Here is a 21,174-nt window from a genome sequence, read left to right on the forward strand (position 1 = left end):
GGGCCAGGCCCCTCTCTGGCTTGACAGCTGTGCTCTGCTCTGCCTGCTGTTCTCCACTCTGGTCTCTTGAGACATCTTTGGAGTTTCAACTTCTGTGTTTCATTCAGCTCCAGCTGGGGAACTGCAGTCTTCAGTGGAAAGGGAAAGTGCTCTCTGTGCCAGAGGGGAGCTGACTTACATGGACAGAGGTCCCCATCCTTGATCCCTGATTGGTCCATCTCATGCAAAGAGGACTCCAAATCCTTGCAGTTTGATTGGTCCAAAAAGCACTGTCCTTATTGGTCAGAATGTAGCCTCACTGATTGGTTGGTGAAAATGTTGATGGGTAATATAGCTATGCAGCTCTGATTGGCCAGAGAAAACCTCAGTACTGTTGGTTGAAATACTATTCCCAGAACTCCTTTATAAGGGCTGGCTCAGATGGCAGGAAGAAAGTGTGGAAGGCTGGCAGCTTAGTGCATGCCTCTCCCTGAAGTGTGGTTTGTATGAGAAGCCTCTGTTTAGGAAAGGCTACTAGACTCTGCTTTTAAATTTGAGCCCAGTTAACCACCAGGCATCCTTATTGGTAGGCTATCTTCTTAGGATCCACAGTTGTAGGAATTCATTTAATATTCTGGGTATAAGTCTTTTATCAGATATACTAGTGGCCCGGTGCACAAACTCGTGCACGGGTGGGGTCCCTCGGCCTGGCAGGTGACCAGGGCTTCTTGCCCAGCCCCCATCTGGGCCAATCGGTGGGGGGTAGGGTCCACGGGAGGTTGGCTGGCCAGGGGGGAGGGGCCGCAGGAGGTTCTAATGAGGCGATCAGGCCGGATGGCCAGGGGGAGAGGCCGCAGAGGTTGACCAGCCACGGGAGGTTGGCTGTGGGAGCACACTGACCACCAGAGGGCAGCTCCTGCATTGAGTGTCTGCCCCCTGGTGGTCAGTGCGCGTCATAGCGACTGGTCAACCCGTCGTTCCAGTAGTTCAGTCATAACAGTCTATAACGGTTGCCTGGGCTTTTATATATATACTAGAGGCCCGGTGCACAAAAATTTGTGCACTGGGAGGGGGGAGGGGGGACCCCAGCCTGGCCTGTGCCCTCTCGCAGTCTGGGACTCCTCGGAAGATAACGACCTGCTGGCTTAGGCCTGCTCCCAGGTGGCAGAGGGCAGGCCCAATCCGTAGGTGCAACCCCTGGTCGGGCTCAGAGCAGGGCCAATTGGGGAGTTGGGGCGCTGCCCCCTGTCATGCACAGAGCAGGGCGGATCGGGAGGTTGCAATGCCACCCCCAGTCACGCACAGGGTAGGGCCGATTGGGGGGTTGGGGCACCGCCCCCTGTCACACACAGAGCAGGGCCGATCAGGGGGTTGAGGAGCTCCCCCCTGTCACGCACAGAGCAGGGCCAATCGGGGGGTTGGGGCGCTGCCCCCTGTCACTCACAGAGCAGGGCTGATCAGGGGGTTGGGGCGCTGCCCCCTGTCACTCACAGAGCAGGGCCCATCAGGGGGGTTGGGGCTCCGTACCCTGTCACACACAGAGCAGGGTCGATCAGGGGGTTGGGGAGCTCCCCCCTGTCACACACAGAGCAGGGCCGATCAGGGGGTTGAGGAGCTCCCCCCTGTCACTCACAGAGTAGGGCCGATAGGGGAGCTGGGGCACCGCCCCCTGTCACACACAGAGCAGGGCGGATCAGGGGGTTGGGGCACTGCACCCTGTCACACTCAGGGCAGGGCCAATGGGGGGGTTATGGCTCTACCCTGTCACAGAGAGAGCAAGGGCCGTGGAGGGGGGTTGGGGCGCCACCCTCTATCACCCACAGAGCAGGGCCGATCAGGGGGTTGGGGCACCGCCACTGTCACACTCAGGGCAGGACCGATGGAGAGGTTATGGCTCTACCCTGTCACACACAGAGCAGGGCCGATCAGAGGGTTGGTGCGCCGCACCCTGTCAAACACAGAGCCGCAGGGCGATCAGGGGATTGGGGAGCTTCCCCCTATCAGGCACAGAGCAGGGCTGATCAGGGGGTTTGAATGCTGCCCCGTCACGCTGATCCCGGTGCCGGGAGCCTCGCTGCTCCGCTGATCCCGGTGCCGGGAGGCATATTATCCTTTTACTATATAGGATAGAGGCCTGGTGCATGGGTAGGGGCTGGCTGGTTTGCCCTGAAGGGTGTCCTGGATCAGGGTGGGGGTTCCCACTGGGGTGCCTGGCCAGTCTGGGTGAGGGGCTGAGGGCTGTTTTCTGGAAGCGGGTGACTGAAGCTCCCAACCGCTCCTTTTTTTCTTTTTCTTTTTTTTTTATTCTGGGCCAGCTTTAGCTCTGAGGCCTCGCTGGTGAAAACATCGATACAATGTTGTGGTCCGGCTGGCTGAAGCCTGGCTGACTGAAAGCCGGTTTCTGGGGTTTTGTTTAGCTTCTTATTTGCAACATAGTACATAGTTGCTTAGAGTTGCAGCTGAGAGGCCGGCAAGTGAGGCGGGGAACGTTGGAGTTCGCCGTCACTGGAGCAAGCAAGCCTCCCTGTTCGCTTCAGTGCATGGCAGCCGGCCGCCATATTGGCTGACAGTTAATTTGCATAAGGATATGCTGATTAGCCAATGGGAAGGGTAGCGGTCGTACGCTAATTACCATGTTTCTCTTTTATTAGTGTAGATATATAGATGTTTTGCAAATATTTTCTTTTGGTTAGTGATTTATTTTCTAATGATGTCTTGATGAATAGAAGTTGATTTTCATTTTGATGATGGCTAATTTATTTTTTTTTAAATGCTATTGCTTCTGTACCCTAAGACACTTTTGTATAGTCTCAGGTCATAATATTCTCTAATTACTTCATAGTTTAAGCTCTTGTGGTTAATTTTATGATCCAACTAAGAATTTTCTATAGAATGAGGTATATTCATCTGTTTATAGATATATCCAGATATCCCATCAGCCGTTGTTGAAAAGATTTTCCTTTATGCCTTGAACTGCTTTGGTACCTCTTTTGCAAATCAGTTGAGTAAATAGAAGTTAGCTGTCATTCATATCACCTTTTCACTGCATATAATGTCACTTTAGCCTGGCTGCCTTAAGATTTGTGTTTTCATTCCTTTAACCGTGATGCAACTTTGTGTGATTTTCTTTTTAATGATCCTTCTTGGAGTTTGCTGAGCTTTTTGGATATCTAAGTTTGCATGTTTCATGAAATTTGAGGAAATTTTGGTTATTTATCAGATATTTTTCAGTCTCATGATCTCTCCTCTCCAGTTGTACATAAGTATGTATCACTTGATGTACTACGAATCTCTGAAGGTCTGTTTATTATTTTGAAATCTTTCTCTTCCTTAGATTCAGTAAGATGTTTTGATTTTTTTTTCCGTTTAGTGACCTTTTTTCTGCTTTATCTGATTTTCTGTTAAGATAACTCAATGTATTTTATTCATTTCAGATATACTTTTATTTTCTAGAATTTCCATTTAGTGTTGTTTTTTCCCCATAGTTTCCATTGTCCAGAATAGCAGACATACAGTAAAAATTATAATTCAGTGTAAACTGTGTCCTATATCTAAGTATAATACATTTGCACTTTTATATATCATTGAAAACTTATTTATTCAGAGCATCTGTTAAAGTGATATTGTGTAATAACAACAGGTTGTCTGTAGCAGTGAATTCAGAAAACATTCTGATCATGTTTTGGGATTCACTATAGTATAGTGAATCATAAATAGATGTGTGGTGTGTGAAAAATGCAGTTTTAGTATGTAATGCCTGATCTTAATAAGGAGTTTTTACTTATTTTTTTTTTTCATAGTAGGGAAGACTACCATATCATTCTTATTAATCTAACTTTCTTTTTCTTTCAGCAAAACTGTACAATCTAAAGTGGACTGCATTTTGGTAAGTAAAATAACTAATCTTGAGATTCTATTTTGTAATAAGGCTTTTAATTTAAAATATATTGTTCCTGAGTCAATATTTATTTTAAATCTAACCCAATTTTAGTGAATACAGCTTGACATTTTAATTACAGCCTATGTGTCTATAAGCTATCTACTTCCCTATATTTCATCAATAATTAAATCACAATCTGAGGTAATTGTATACTTTTGAAACATACTAAAGATCATGTAAACATTTAATAAAGTGGATGTTTATTTTTCTGTTCTAATAATTCTAAAGAATTTGTTTAAAGATAAGATTTAACATGTTTGATAGGTTAGTTTTGTTGTGATAGCATATTTTGTCATATTTCGGTTGCTAGATTTTGGGAATTAATCCCACAATAATAGTTTAAATTTAGGTTGTAGTTACAGAGCTCTAACAATTTGTTTAAATGAAAGCTTTTTAAAAATGTTTCATGGGACCCTGGCTAGTGGCTTGGTTGGTTGGAGCATTATCCCACACACCAAAAGGTGGTGGGTTCGATTCCTGGTCAGGGCACATACCTAAGTTGCAGATTTGATCTTTAGTCGGGGCACATCTGATAGACAACTTATAGATGTTCCTCTCTTACATCGACGATGTTTCTCTCTCTCTCAAAATCAGTAAAACATATCCTCAGGTGAGGATTAAATAAAATAAAATGCTTCATGGGTTAGTTTTTTGTACTTGATATTTTATGATATTACTAGAGGCCCGGTGCACGAAATCGTGCATGGGGGGGGGGGGTCTCCTCAGCCCAACCTGCACCCTCTCCAATCCAGGACCCCTTGGGGGATGTCCGACTGCTGGTTTAGGCCCGATCCTCACAGTTTAGGCCTGATCCCAAGTATCGGGCCTAAACTGGCAGTTGGACATCCCTCTCACAATCCAGGACCAACAGCTCCTAACTGCTCACCTGCCTGCCTGATCACCCATAACTGCCCCCCCCCGTCGGCCTGGTTGCCCCCAACTGACCTCCCCACCAACCTGGTCACCCCAACTGCCCCCCCCCCCCGACCTGGTTGTCCCTAACTGCCCCCCTCCCCCCGCCAGCATGGTCGCCCCTTACTGTGCCCCCTGCCAGCCTGGTCGCCCCCAACTGCCCCCACACTGCTGGCTTAATCGCTCCTCACTGCCTCCCACCCCCCCCACCCCCCCCCCCCCCCCCCGCTGGCCTGTTCACCCCTAACTGCCCCTCCCTCCCCCCGCCGGCTTGGTTGCCCCTCATGGCCCCCCCTGCCGGCCTGGTCGCCTACGTGGCCTGTTTGGTTGTCCGTTCGGATGTGACGGCCCCTGGCTCTTTATATATATATAGATTAGGTTACTAGAGGCCTGGTACACAAAATACATGCACTCGGGGGAGGGAGGTCCTTCAGCCTGGCCTGTGCCCTCTCGCAGTTCTGGAGCCTTCAGGGGATGTCTGAATGATGGCTTAGTCATCCCGAGGGGAGCGGGCCTAAGCCAGTAGTCAGACATCCTTAGCATTGCCACGGAGGCGGTAGAGACTCCCGCCACTGCCGCTGCGCTTGCCAGCTGTGAGCCCGGCTTCTGGCTGAATGACGCTCCTCCCATGGAAGTGCACTGACCACCGGGGGCAGCTCCTGTGTTGAGCGTCTGCCCCCTGGTGGTCAGTGCACATCACAGCAACCGGTCATTCTGCCATTCAGTCTATTTTCATATTAGCCTTTTATTATATAAGGTTAGGTTCTAGGTAGGTGAATGATTAGTAAGTTCAGAGGGAAAGATGTAGCTTGATCACCTCTGTGCTTTTTAGCGTAATAGTTGAGAAAGTGAACTTTATGGGCATGTTTTCCCCTTTCACTTACTCGTTTTTATATTTATTTATTTATTTATTTATTTATTTTTGCCTCACGATAACCCTTTGAAGTAGGTAATCTTGTTACCTCCCTTTTACAAATGATGAAACTGGTGCTTTTGCATTTACTTTAAAAATTATTGTTGAATACCACCTCTTGGCTGATGCTAGATATAAGTGATACAAAATAAGATACTCCCTTGCTCTCAAGAAATTCAGTCTGTGCCGGGAGCCAGTCCATCCTTGCTGCTTGACACAGTCACTGCAGGGAAGAAACATCTGCACAGCATATGTTTCAAGGGACCTGGCGTATATGGCATATTGTTCTTAATATGTTTGCTCTCCTTAGTGCCATGTGTTTTAACCAAGGTCACCTCTCTGAGAAAGGTTGTTTCCTCAGGTGGGGATTTTTCCCTGAGGTTAGGGAGGGGATACAACCCCTTAATTAAGTGCCAGGCGGGTAGTTAAGCTACATAATCTTTACTCCCGGGAATGGAGATGAGAAACTCCCTAACCTTTGTAATAGAAATTGACAGGATTAAAATCGGCTGGTATAAATACGGATGTAACAAGACAATAAACATCAGATCCTCATCAGATCCTCATCAGATCCTAACCAGATCCTAACCAGAACCTAGCCAGAGAACATGGCAAAAGATCCTGGACAGAACCTGGCTACAGAACTTCACTGGAGAACCTAGACAAAACATGGCAAAAGAACCTGGATAGAACCTGGCTAAAGAACCTGGTGACTGAACCTGGCTGGAGAACCTGGAGAACCTGGCTGGAGAACCTAGCGAGAGAACATGGCACCAGAACTTGGTTGGAGATCCTGACCAGAACTTGGTTGGAGTTCCTAACCAGAACTTCGCTGGAGATCCTGGAGGGAGAACCTCGCTATGCTGATCAACTGAATGCAGCCTCCGTGTCCTTTATTCTTCTCCGACTCTGTCCACACCTTTGGGGACCCCTGGACCCGCTGGGATTGGACCTCAGCAAGTCTGACCCTGGCCGGGCTGCTTAGTTGGTTGGAGTGTTGACCTGTGCACCAAAAGGTTGTGGTTCGATTTTCCGTCAGGGCACATACCTAAGTTGCAGGTTCTGTTCCTGGTCAGGGTGCATATGGAAGGCAACCAATCAATGTTTCTGTATCACATCAGTGTTTCTCTCTCCCTCCCCCTTCCCCTTTCTGTCTCTCTAAAGTCAATAAAAGCATATCCTCCAATGAGGATAAAAAAAAGAAAAGAAATTCAGTCTGTCAAAATATATTCAAGAGTGCTATTAAGACTTTTGAAGGTGGTGACTGGGATATTGATTGAGATCAGAGTGAATTTATAGGTAAATTCAGGGACTGTTGACATTTTAATGACAAGTCTTCTAATCCATGAATGTTGTATTAGTTGGTTCTTCTATAATTTCAGCAGTGACTCGTAATTTTCTGTATATAGGTTTTGTATATATTTTACTTAAATTATTTTGCTTAAAATAAGTATTTCAAGATGTTGGATGCTGTCAGGAATGGCACTTAAAAATGTTTTGTTATCCAGTGTTTTATTGCTAATATTTACATTGACCTAGTAGTCTGTAAAGTTATTAAGTTCACATATTAGATCTAGTAGCTTATATGGAAAGTCCTTTGAATTTTCTACCTACTTAATCATATTGCACATGAAAATCATTCCAACCTAAATGTCTTTTTATTTTTCTCACCTTGTTGTACTGCTAGGACCTCCAGGACAATGTTGAATAGAAATGGTGAGAGTGGATTTCCTTCCCTGTTGTTAATCTTAGGGGGAAACCATTCTTTCATTCACCTTACAGTATGACATTAGCATCATCTTTTTCGTGGATGCTCTTTTCAAGTTGCGCATGTTTCCCTCTATTCCTTTTTTGCTGAGGGAAGTTTATCATAAATACTTGTTGATTTTATCAAATTATTTTTCTGCACTTATCAAAATAATCACATGGTACTACTCTTATATGTTATTAATGTGGTAAACTACACTGATTTTTTAAAAGTAAACCATCCTTACATTCCTGTGATAAACATACGTTGCATTATACATTTATATATTGCTACATTGGATTTGCTTTTTTTTAAAGACTCGTCTGTGTTAATTAGGGCTTTTGATTTGCTGTTTTCTTATAATGTCTTTTTCTGTTTTTGGATATCTGGGTTATGCTGGAGTTATGTAATGAATTTGGAAGTGATTTTCTATTTTCTGAAGGAATTATTTAAAATTAATTATATTTCTTCTTTAACTGATAGATTTCACTAGTGAAACCACCTGTGAGAAAGAATTTATAAGGCTATTAACTCTTCTATTTTTAATGCAGTTTTGATATTTGTGTCTTTCAAGGAATTTGTTGATTTTTGCAGTATTATTAAATTTGGTGGTGTAACATTGATAATATTACCTTATTGCCCTTTACTAGCTGTAGGATCTGTACCAGTTATCTCTTATTCCTGATAATGGCCATTTGTATTTCCGTTTTTTTTTTTTTTTTGCTTGATCAGTTTAGCTCTAGGTTTAATAATTTTATTGATCTTCCCTTATAAATCAAGTTTTGGCTTCACTGATTTTTCTCTCTTGTTTTTGTCAGTTTTCCATTTTGTTTCTTTCCTAGTATGTATTGTTTCTTTTCTTCTACTTACTCCTATTTTAACTCCCAAGTTTTCTAATAAGAAAACTTCTAACTTTTTTCTTTTCTATTAAAGCATTTAAAGCTATAAATTTAATGCTCTGAGCACTGGTTTAGCTTCTTCCCATACATTTTATGTTGTGCTTTCATTATTTAATTAAATTTGTTTGCTATTTTCCATTTTGATTTATTCTTGTACCCATAGAATACTTAGATGTATGTTGGTCAATTTCTAAATGTGTATCTATTGAAACTTGTTTATGGTATATCTTAGTGTTTATTTCATACCTACATGAAAAGAATGTGCATTTTACTGTTTTTGAATGAAATGTTCTTTACATATCAGTTAGGTCCAGTTATTGTTTTTAAAGACGGTATTTATCCTGATTTTCTTTGTTCTTGTTATTTCTATTACTGAGAGGGATGCTAAAATCTCTCATTTGTTATTGTGAATTCTTTTTTCTCTCTGATCCTGTTAGGTTTTGCTTCAGGTATTGAAGCTGTTATTAGAAGCATAATTATTAAGGTTTGTTATGTTTGATTTATTATTTGATTATTTTATTATGGTATTTTCATTTTTATCTCTGGTAATATTCTGTGCAGTGCTTATTTGCATGGTATATCTTTTACCATCCTTTTACTTTTAAACAATCTGGGTCTTTACAATTAAAGTGTTCTGTTGTTACATCATATAATTGTGTCTTTCTTATTTAGTCTGACAAGCTTTGTGCTGTGATTACCTGTATGGTTGATATATGTATATAATTTTGATGTTGATTTTCTTGCTGTGCAAAAGGTCTTTAATTTCCCTTTATTTACAAAAAGTATTTTCCACTAAAACTATTTCAAACTTCTTTACAGCTTCTAAATCCACCTCTTCTTCCATTGTCAGCAGATAATCTTACCTTCCACTTCTCTGAGAAAAGTAGGTATTCCACAAAATCAACACTGTTTCTTATTCCCAATTCGATAGTTGCTTATTTCTTTACCTGTTGTCTTCCTTCCCTTTTTTCCCAACAGAAGAAATGTTTTTCTGCCTGTCTTACAGTTAATCTCTTTCTGTCTAGGCGCTAGATTTTGTCTCTTCAAGAATGCACTTCATTTATTTTCTTTCTCTTGTTTTTTTTTATTCTCTCATTTTCTACTTGCCTTTTCTTCTTAATAGTTAAATGTTTAATATTTTCCCCATCTATAATAAAAACATTTCCTGCAGCCCTTCTAGCTAGCACCCTGAATTGTTTCTTTCTTTTGAAAAAGAAAGTCAAAGTTAGTTAAAAATGTTGATTAAATTCAGATTCATGCTTCACTTTCCATTCAGTCTTCAACACCAGTAACAAGTCTTCTAATAACTACCCCTTTGAAACTGTGTTTATCAAAGATACCATAGCCTCTTATTGCTAAACGTAATAGATGACCTCCGTCCCTAACTGACAATCATCTTTCAGTTAGCTCTCATGATCATCCCCTTACCCCCCTGGTTCAAATACATTCTAATTGTTTTAATTCCTTAGCTGCCACATTGTCCTGGTTTTCCGATTACATCTTAGGCTGTTCATTTCCACTTTTCCTTTAAGGCCCCCGCTCCTCTATTTAGGTTCTCTGCATTCTATATTTACCCTTGGTGATCTTACCTACTTTGATGGTTTCAGTTAATCTCAATATACTGATGATTCCTAATTATACATCCCCAACTTAAGCTCTAGACCCATATATCCATATCCATCTATTTTTAAAAATTGATTTTAGAGAAAGAGAAAGAGAGAGGGAGGAAAGGGGAGGGGAGGGAGGGAAAGAAAGAAAGAAAAACATGGATCAGTTGCCTCCTACACATACCCTGACAGGATTGAATGTGGGTATGTGCCCTGTCTGGGAATCAAACCCCATGACCTTTTGGTGTACAAGATGACACTTCACCCAACTGATCCATGCTGGCCAGGACTATCCATCTATTTGTTATTTGACTAATTTTACCAGGATGCCTCATAAGTACTTGAAACTCAACTTTTTAAAAGCCGGTCTCATTGTATCATACTCCAAATTCTGAACCTATCTTTGTTAGTTTCCTATTGCTGCTATATCAAAACACCATAAACTTAATGGCTTAAAACAATTCAAATTTATTATCTTTTAGTTCTGTAGGTCAGCAGTCTGACACAGGTCTCACTAGGATAAAATGAAGGTATCAGCAGGGCTATGTTCTTTTTGTAGGCTCCAGGAGAAAATCTGTTTCCTTGCCTTTTGTAGCTTTTAGTAGCTGCAGCTTCAAAGCCAGCAGTTGGCTTCTGGAGTCTACATTGCATCACTCTGAAATCTCCCCTCAACCTCCCTCTTATCAGGACACTGATGATTATGGTGGGCTACTGGATAATTCAGGATAATCTTCCATCTCAAGGTCCTTAATTTACATCTACAAAGTCTCTTTGTCATGTAAAATAACAGATTCACAGCTTCTGGGGATTAGAGGATTAGGATGTGAACTTCTTGGGAGAGCCCTTATTCTTTACCATACTATATTATGGTACTCACTCATCTAACCTAAAAACCTAGTGCTTGTTTTTCACTTCATCCTCTTCCTCAGCCTACCTCACATTTAGTCATTCACCAAGTCCTATCAATTCTGCCTCCTTAATTGCTCCATCTCTGTCCATCCCTACTGCCACTGCACTAATTCAGCTCACCGCACTTGTTGGAATTATTACTACAGCTGTTTTTCTGCTTCTAGTTTCTCCACTTTCACTTCATTCTTCACAGTAAAATCACAGTTATTTGTATAAAATGTGAATCTGTTTATCTTATACCCTTGCTTAAGACCTTTTACTGGCTCCCCATTGTTCTGTCTTAAGGCACTGAAGACCCTTCATCCTGAGGCCTTACTTGTATAACATCATCTTTCTCCACTCCCTCCGTGGGCTATCAGCAAGCTGTTATAGAGAACCGTTGTAGAGTTAGAGAAGAGACTGTATACGCTTAGTCTAGAACAAAATTGTCAATTAGAACATTCTGTGGTAGTAGAAATGTTCTCTATGTGCATTATTCAATATTGTAGCCACTAATCAGATGTAGCAATTGAGCTCTTTAAATGTGGCTAGCATGAGGAACTGAACTTTTATTTAATTTTAATTCATTTGAAGTTAAATACCCACATGTGGGTTGTGGCGACCATTTTGGATAGTGCTGATCTAGAACAGTGGTTCTCAACTGGAGGCAGTTTTGCCTCTCAGGGGACATTTGTCACTATCTAGAGACATTTTTGGTTTTCACTATTAGCGTCAAGTGGGTAGAAGATAAGGGTGCTGTTTAAACATCCTATAAAACACAGGACATCACCCCATAACAGACTTAACCCAAAATTCTCAGTGGTGGTGAAGTTGAAAACTCTGGTCTAGTGGTCTAGACTCGCCTACCCCCACTCCTTTTTTTTTGGCTATACCTAGTTATATTTTAATATTTTAAGATTCATCTTAGCCCTAACCGGTTTGGCTCAGTAGATAGAGCTTTGGCCTGCAGACCAAAGGGTTCCAGATTCAATTTCCTGGTCAAGGACATGTACCTAGGTTCCGGGCTCCTCCCGGCCCAGGCCCTGGTTAGGGGTGTGCAAGAGGCAACCGATTGATGTGATGTGTTTCTCTGTGTTTCTCCCTCTCTCTTCCACTCTCTCTTAACCCCTAGAGTGCAGGGGAACGGATCGCACTCCTCCTGTCTTTCGCCAAAAGTGCCGGGAGCGCTATTGCGCTCCTCCTGCAGTGTCACTATTAGATGCTAGTAGTTCACTCTTTATTGACAGATGGTACCTAAGTGCAGATTACTTATGATGCCGAATGTTTGTAGTTCTAAAATAGACCACTAGCATTTATCTGTCTAATTTTTTACAGGTACTACGATTTTATGAAGTTTACTCAGATTTTGTAGCCCTAAAGCTTCGAAATGGCATGCAGTTCTAAGTCTGCTTTTATTAGTGATGATGATATTGCTAAATATGTCAATTCTTGCTGTGAAGATGACGATTTTGTGGAAGATATTGGAGAAGGGTGTCCCTCTATTTTAACGTTATATGTTTTGTTCAAATTTTTTTCTACTAGTATTTTATAATACAATCAGCAAACAATATATGTCAAAGGTGAAAACAAGTGCAGTAAAGGTTTCCTTAAGTTTTTGAATATGTAACTTCATTTACTTGCGATTCATAATTTTTTTCCTAAACTGCTGTAAAATCAGCAAAAATGCCTTGGCAATTTTAGCATAGTTCATAGGATGTTGGTTGGCACTCAAAGGGTTAAAAATCAATGGAAAAATATCTTTGGGTGAGGATTGGGGGGGGGAAAAAAGATTCATCTTAGATATCATCCTCTCTGGAAAACTCTGTGATTTCTCAGGTCTGAATTTGATACATCTTCTGTCCCATAATATCCTGTGCTTACCTTTCTTTTGTGTTATGTAGTCACTTCTATGATAATTATAATTTCGTTTTTATTTGTTCTTGGCTTCTTATGTGTAGGAACCTATTTATTGGATTATGCCAGAGGCACATGAGGATGATCAATAAATATTTGTTAAGTGTATGAATGAGTATAAACGAATGAATCAACTATTAAACATATTGCAGTTTAAAATATTAAAAAGTGTTGCCACCTTCAGTTTAGGCCTTGTAGAAACCATACATTTGCTAACATATTGGGATTTATTTTTTGGAATTCACAGTTTGACAGAAAGAATGTAACTTGTCACATCCTCTAGAGCAGTGGTTCTCAACCTTGGCTGCACATTAGAATCACCTGGGAATCTTTTTAAAATCCTGATTTCTGGGCCTCATCTTCCGGAAATTCTGTTTCTTTGTTATGGGGTGAGGCCACAACATTAGTAACAAAGAAACAGAATTTCTAGAGGATGAGGCTCAGAAATCAGGATTTTAAAAAGATTCCCAGGTGATTCTAATGTGCAGCCAAGGTTGAGAACCACTGCTTTAAAGAGAAAGACCTGTTTTTTCCCCTAGCATCCTTCCCTTTTTCTCAGCTTAAGAATGCCACTTCCTTTCCCTATTAAGAGATAACCATCCTAAATCACCCACTCTCATGCCAAGTACAGATGGAGAACTAAAACTTTATTGTATAGATTCAGGGAGGATTTAAGCAAGTGAAGTGGAACATACAGCCCAGAAACTAAGGGAAGCTGATCAGCAGTTTAGCAGAATGGCTCAGAGCTAAGGCTGTGGGATGAAAGAGACCTGAGTTTGAATCTTTGCCCCTGCCATTATTGCTGTGGTTGATTCTGGACAGTTTTAACCAAATTTCTGTAAATAAATAAATAAATAGATAAAGGAGGTAATAGTGCAGTGATGGCGAACCTTTTGAGCTCGGCATGTCAGCATTTTGAAAAACCCTAACTCTGGTGCCATGTCACATACAGAAATTTTTTGATATTTGCAACCATAGTAAAACAAAGATTTATATTTTTGATATTTATTTTATATATTTAAATGCCATTTAACAAAGAAAAATCAACCAAAAAAATGAGTTTGTGTCATAGGTTCGCCATCACTGTAATAGTGCCTAACCTACTGAGTTGTTGTGAATACTTATTAAATGAAATAACTAGTGTAAATACAGTGCCTGGTACATAGTAAGTATACAGGGCAGCTTCATTTGAGGGCATTGTATGTATGTGTGATTGGATAAGTGTGAATCTAATGGACTTAATTGCTATAAATTTATGTTTCTAGAAGTTTAACTTTAGTTAAGGGTCACATTTTATATTCATCACAGAACTTACCACTTAAAAATGAATGTTCACTATATGGAACCACTGAGAGTATTGAATCCCTCAAACATAGGAAGTAGAAGATAGAGAAGGGAATCACTTGGCTAAAACCATCCAGGAAGCCAGAAGGTGCATATTGTAGAACAGATACCTGTATCAACACTCCATACTCCCTCCCCCTCCTTCTTTTCAATTTGGCTCAAAAACCTTTTCAGAAAGCTTTTTTTATCTACTAGGAATGCATTCAGCTGCAGATAAAAGAAAACTTCAGCTATTGGTTGTTTAAAGAAGTAAGAGTTCATGTCATCCAATAAGTCCAAAGTTAGGCATTCAGGAAGTGGTGTAATAACTAAGCGTTGCCACCAAGAGTCCTGTGCTCTTTCTTTTTTGCTATGTCACTTCTGTCCTGTTACATCATTGATAGCTGCTGCACTTCCCCTCCTTTTGTCCAAGGAAGAAGGAAGAAGGGCAAAGGGCTTTCTTCTAGGGAAGCTCTGTCAATATTTTCAGGATACCTGCTTTTATTTTGAAAACCCACTTCAGGAATTCAGAGTAATAACCTCTAGAGTAGTGATTTTCAACTGGTGTCCTCCAAGAATTTTTAAAAACTGCAATACCTGACTATTTAGTCAGCAGCACTGGATCTCTTTCCCCTTAGAACAGTGGTTCTCAACCTTCCTAATGCCGCGACCCTTTAATACAGTTCCTCATGTTGTGGTGACCCCCAACCATAAAATTATTTTCATTGCTACTTCATAACTGTAATTTTGCTACTGTAAACAATATGTAATTATATATGTGTTTTCCGATGGTCTTAGGTGACCCCTGTGAAAGGGTCATTCGACCCCCAAAGGGGTCACGACCCACAGGTTGAGAACCCCTGCCTTAGAATGTCAAATTTAAAAAATGACAACAGCCAAAACAATAGCCAACCAGTGTGAATGAAACAAACGTATACCTTTTTTTTTTTTTGGTCAGATCAGCAAAAAAATATGTGTGTGCTGCATATTTTTTTGTATGTGTGTGCTGCAGAATTTTAGTAATTAGTTTATGTGTGCCATTGGATGAAAATGGTTGAAAATCACTCTTCTAGAGTAATGTCACTTGGGCACCCCTAGCTGCAAGAGAAACTAGGACATAGAGTATTTTGTTTTCTACCCTATGTATCAGAGCAAGATACAGAAGGAGCTGGTTAACAATATGCATGAGTCCAACCTATATGCTATACCTGCTTTCATGCCCCTGCTTTTATGCACCCCCCTAAAAAGTTCTGTACCCCTATTAAAGTTTTTGCCATATAGTATGCTAATCACCAGATTCATTTTTCTTCTCCAAATATCTTTTGGAAGTAAGAACAGTGTTTTATGGCTTTGTATCTCCAGTGCTTTGCACAGTGTCTGGTATATGGAAGACACTCAGTAAATAATTGAATGATTATTCACAAATAGTAATTATAAAAAAGAATGTATAATATGCACATAATATCCTCTAAACAAAGTTTCTTTGCATTCTTTGTTGTGATTATTATTAGCATTTATTGAGTATTTATTACCATGTACCAGACATTACATATTTCACCATTTAGTTCTCATAATTTGCCTATGAGGTTAATCTGTTATCATCTTCATTTTACAGATGAAGAAACAGGCTCAGACATGTTAAGTAACTTACCCAAGGTCATAAAACTTGCTAATTGGTAGGATTAGGCTTTTAATCCAGACCCCAGAGCCCAGGCTTTTAAAAACTATGGTATACTATGTTGTTTTTTTAAATGTCTGAAATATGAGCTTACCTGTGAATTTTTTAAATTTTACTTTATTTAATAATCAAGAAAATGTTTCTGAAATTAATTTTCCACCTTTAAAATTGATCTGAAATTAAAAAAATTAAAAGTTGGCTTTAGCTGAATTTGAATATCAGTAATTGTAAATGCAGACTGTTTTTTGCAAGCAGGTTGTTTGAATGCCATTTTTAAAACTTACAGTATGCTCAGTAAAAATAGCTCAGTAGTTTTAGTTATTCAAATTATTACAGTTGTGAAGACTGTGGTACTATGCAATATGCTAAAAGTGAAAATATAAAATTGTACCTATGGTTTTTTTAAATACACATTTTTATTGATTTTCAAAAATAAGGGAGAGGGAGAGAGAGATAGAAACATCAATGATGAGAGAGAATCATTAAATTAGTGCCTCCTGCATGTCCCCTACTGGGGATGGAGCCGGCAACCCAGGCATGTGCCCTTGACTAGAATCTAACCTGGGACCCTCTGAGCCAGACCAGCTAGGGCTATGGTATTTTTAAAGTCTAGCACTTTGCCTGCTTATCATTAAAGACAAGTGAAAATATTTGTAGCATAATTGTAAATAAAAAATTTTTATTGTTAATGTTTTGATGCTTTTGCAATAAAACAGTTGATTTTAGTTAATTTTAATAATAACCAACATGTCTTAAATTTCTTGAGTTGTAACAATTTTAGATATATAATATCATTCTACATTTATAAAGCTGATCCAATTATATTTCTCATAACCAATGTATTAGTCAAGGTAAAACCTTACACTTGACATGTTCAACATTAGAGGATTAACTAGACCCTAGCAGAGTTTGAAAGCTGCTCAATTCATATTAACTGTCTTTATATCTTAGTTCAGTTAAATTGGTCTTACTTGATAGCCATAGCAAGGCCTAAAAGTGAGAGAAATAATACTGAACATTTGGTGTAGAAAACGTTTGGTGAGAGTCAACCACAGGAGGATGGGAAATAATAGTTCATGTTTCCCAAAATGTGGTTGTTGGAAGAGTAATTCCATAGGATGTTAATGTTATGCAAAAAAAGATTTCAGAAGTCAAATATGTTTTATGAACTCTGGAACAAAAGCTATTACTGATATGCTGCTGTATATCATGAATCTTAGAAAGTATTCAGTGTGTTCCAAACTTTTCCCCCTCTTATATCTGGTGATCTAGGGCCTACTGTTTGTGAAGTGATGGGGAAAATCCGTAGGGCAAGTTTCTAGAACAGAGAAATTATTTCTCACATGTTACCATTCAGAGCTATCAGGTGAACTTTCTGTTTCTATTACTGTGTTTTAGGTTTGTATACCACCAGGAAACAATCTTCCCACCAGTTTGGATATCCAGATCCCGTAAATTGATTAGTTTTGCTTTGGGGTTATTAGAAGTAATAATAGTTAAAAGGAGTAGGGCAAAGGGAAATGGCCATGTATTTTGATTTCCGTTAGGAATGGCTAATGCAAACAGTAAATAAGTTTCTACTTGTCGGGAAATCAGTTGAAAGCAAGAAGAAAAATATTCCTGTTTGATGAACTAGTCCCGTGGTCGGCAAACTGCGGCTCTCGAGCCACATGCGGCTCTTTGGCCCCTTGAGTGTGGCTCTTCCTAAGCCTTAGGAGTACCCTAATTAAGTTAATAACAGTGTACCTACCTATATAGTTTAAGTTTAAAAAATTTGGCTCTCAAAAGAAATTTCAATCGTTGTACTGTTGGTATTTGGCTCTGTTGACTAATGAGTTTGCCGACCACTGGACTAGTCCATTCAGCAGCAATCCTTGTAAGATTATAAAAGTAAGAGTAGACAATCTTTGTTTACTTTTTCTCCCCATTAGCTGGAGAAATAAAAGGCTTAAATCCAGGAATAGGGGAGGCTGCGTATTTTAAATCCATTAAGTTCATATTTTAAACTTCCCAGGAAAAGTGTATTCTGCCTATTTTTAGAGCTCCGTAAGTGACCAATGTTCTAAGAGAGGACTCTTACATATTGCCAGCTACTTCTAGGTTTTAAAAAATGCAGTATTGGCCCTTTTTGGCGACTGAGCATAGCCTAATAAAACTATTGCTTTGCAGAGAAAGCTGTATTTTGCACCTGGAAAGTCAAGTAAACTCACCTGGGCAAAAATTGAAATTGTCCACTGAGTTTCTTGTCACAGCTGAGTGTATGGGCTTCCTGGCTTGTCAGCTCTGCTGGGATAGAGTTTATTCGCGAGAGTTGACCAAAGGAGGACTTTCTAGGATTATCATTAAGAGAGGGAAGTTAAAAGTGATGTGAGATTGCCAGAATGCCAGTTCCTTTTGGAGGTCTAAAGAAACTTGAAACTAGGTGACAGAGGCCATCATTCAGATGATTCAGTAGTGAGATAGGTTCCCTCCAAGGGAAAACTCTCAATAGGGTCCTCTTGCAAAGGAATACAGTAGGAAACTCGAAAGGTTGAAATTGTGTTGAATCTGTAGTCAGTGTATCTGGTAGGTCCTGAATACTGATTTAGGTAATCTTTAGGGCCTATGCTTTCTACCTCCTACCCCCACTGGAATAGTTTGTCCTCCCTAAGGAGGCAAACAAAAATTAACAGCCTAAGCTATGTTCTATAAAAATTTTTCTTCTTTAGAGGCCACCCAAGCCTGTTACTAGATAAACCTTAAGAACCAACTTTCTGGGCACACAAGTTGTCCATTACAAATGTAAAGGCTGAAAAGGAAATCACAACAGAGGTACTAACTACCCCCTCTGAAAAATCCTATTAAGCATAGTAATAAGCTAGTAGAAACAGGTAAGGGGAAAGCAGGGCAAGCAGTCTGTCTGTAGAAAGTCTATTCCTTTATCTTGGATATCTATGTGGAAGTTCATATCAGGAGTGCTGCAATAATGAATATTCCCTGGGTATAACCTTTCTAGTATCATTTCATCTCGGTTTGTGGCATCTTATTCATATGGCTTGCTCTGAATCTTATAAGTATATTTCAGAGATCCTGGATCCTAAAACATATGGTTGCTCAGATATGGACTGAATGACAATATCAAGCAGGCTTGGTCCAGCTAATCAAGTAGCCTACTGCTTACGGCCCTGGAATAACTCATTCCTTGACCCTGTAAACCAGAGGAGCTATACTGGAGACCACAGATGAGATTTAAAATTTCAAATTGGTTGCCATATTTCAATATTAAAATTTCAAAATTTGAGAGTTCACAGAAAAAATTAGGTGTCTGGTTTCTCTTGAAAACCTAGGACACAGAGTTCTTATGTCTACATGACCACAGTAGAAGTTATTCCTTTAACACATGATATATACTATCCAATCTTCTCAGTCCCTGACATGTGTTTAGCTCCTCAACATAGATATTTTTATTACCTATAGTCTACTTTAGTCATTTGCATTATCTGCCTGGCCGTTGAGTTTGTGACCTCTGTGTTCGATTGTTTTGGGGTAAAGTTCTTCTGAGAGCTACAGGGTTGGGGAGCTATCACAGTATTCATAAGGACAGAGAGTGAGAAGAAAGCTTCTGTTTTTGTCTCTTTGTTAGGTGGCTTCTCTTTACTGTCAGTTCTTGCCCTGCTGGCTGTTACAACAGCCAGTCAATAGGAAGCCAAAGTAGAAGAAAGAATAGCAACTCTTTTGAGTCTTTCACGGTGCAAAACATTTTTATCTTTTTACTTCCATGAAACCTTTCTTGATAACTCTTGTTTAAATTATATCCCCTTCCAACACTTTTTCTTTCTTTCTCTCTTTTTTTAAATGTTTTTATTGATTTCAGAGACAGAGGAAGGAAGAGGGAGAGGGAGAGGGAGAGAGAGAGAAACATCCATGTGAAAGTGAGAGGGAAATGTCAATTGGCTGCCTCCTGCACACCCCCTACCAGGGAGTCAGCCCCAAACCCAAATGTGCCCTGACCAGGAATCAAACTGGTGACCTTTCAGTGCATGGGAGGATGCTCAACCAACTGAGCCACACTGACCAGAGCCCAACACTTTTTCTTCATAGCATTTATCATCACGTAACGTATTTTTTATGAGAACCAGACTAGTATTATTAGAATGGGACTTTCTAAGATAGATTACACACTCTCAGAAATAAATGTGAGTAACTCACTCAAGGAATAATTCTTAACAAGAGGCACCCCTCCCAGATCTTTTCTGCCCTCCCAGATCTATAATGTGTCTTTGAGCCATGTATAATGTGTATACAACTTGAAAAGACTTCCTCCCTTTCTTTCTTATGGGAGAAAGCATGCTTTCTCACCTCAGATCCTTGCTGTAATGAATGCTAAGTGATGACCAATGTCAACTTAATGACCCAGACTTAATTGAAATTAAAAATTTTGTTTGGGATGGCTAATTAAAATTTATTATGCCTTGAAAAGGACTTATTGTTGAATAGAAGACAGGGTTTATCTTGTGGTGGGGCACAGGGGTTACTGTTAGTAAAGACCTAGCTCAGAATCTCATGTCTTCCCTTCAGTTACTTGTGGAGAAAAAATGGATGACTTTCAAAAGAAAGAGGTGTAGAATTTACTTGGAGGGGATTGGACTTGACAAATGAACCAGATTTAAATAGCTGCTTTTGTTTTGTTTTGTTTTTTTGAGTGTCACAAAAAGTAATAATCTGTATAAGGCCATGCCATTTGGAGGGTATTTTAAAACTCCTTTTATAATACATTAAGCAGATGAGGTTTTTTATCTTTAGTATGGGAGGACACCACAGGGTGTGGCAAAAGTAGGTTTACGGTCGTGAGTACATGTAACAGTTTATTATTGTATTACTATTTATTAATTATTATTTTTCATACAACTGTAAACCTATCTTTGCCACACCCTGTATAGATAATATTTTTGTTTTGTTTTATTTTTTTCTCCTTGCTAATTTTTCTGTTTCATAATTATAAAAAATACTGTAACCATTGTCAGCTAGCTTTCAAATTCATTTTATTGTCTCAAAGAGGAGTAGGAAAGGATACAATGGAAATCTCTCACCATTACCTGAAAGAAACTCAATTTTCATTAATACTATATTCAGAGATTGGCATAATAAATAAGCATTTGCTCTGGTAGACAACAAATTCATTCTTACAATATTCTAGTTTTTCTATCTCTTTAATGTAAGTCATTTCAGACTTATAGGAAAGTAGACTAAGAGAGAAAGAAGGAAAGGTTTACTGGGAGCAGAGACAGGAATTAAAGAACGGACTTTTCCTCTCTGTGGCCTACACTTTTGTTGAGATTGTAGCTTTATAATTTTGAAGAATTGATTAGAAATTCAATTTTTTGGAAGCATAGTA

General features: G+C 39.8%; 1 protein-coding gene across 3 annotated transcripts in view; it reads left to right on the forward strand.

Moving 5' to 3' along the window:
- RFX7 (regulatory factor X7) overlaps window positions 1-21,174 on the forward strand; it is a 123,828-nt gene that overhangs the window by 55,871 nt on the left and 46,783 nt on the right. For 2 of the 3 annotated variants that reach the window (XM_070422137.1, XM_070422147.1), the window contains exon 3: window positions 3,832-3,865. The exons of the other annotated variant lie outside the window; for it this stretch is intronic. In XM_070422137.1, the coding sequence (XP_070278238.1) occupies window positions 3,832-3,865 (34 nt within the window). The remainder of the gene's footprint in view (window positions 1-3,831; window positions 3,866-21,174) is intronic. 3 annotated transcript variants of the gene reach the window in all.

This window comes from Myotis yumanensis, unplaced genomic scaffold (assembly GCF_028538775.1).
Source record: "Myotis yumanensis isolate MYYU_CA2020_CCGP unplaced genomic scaffold, mMyoYum1.0.hap1 SCAF_1, whole genome shotgun sequence".
NCBI lineage: Eukaryota > Metazoa > Chordata > Mammalia > Chiroptera > Vespertilionidae > Myotis > Myotis yumanensis.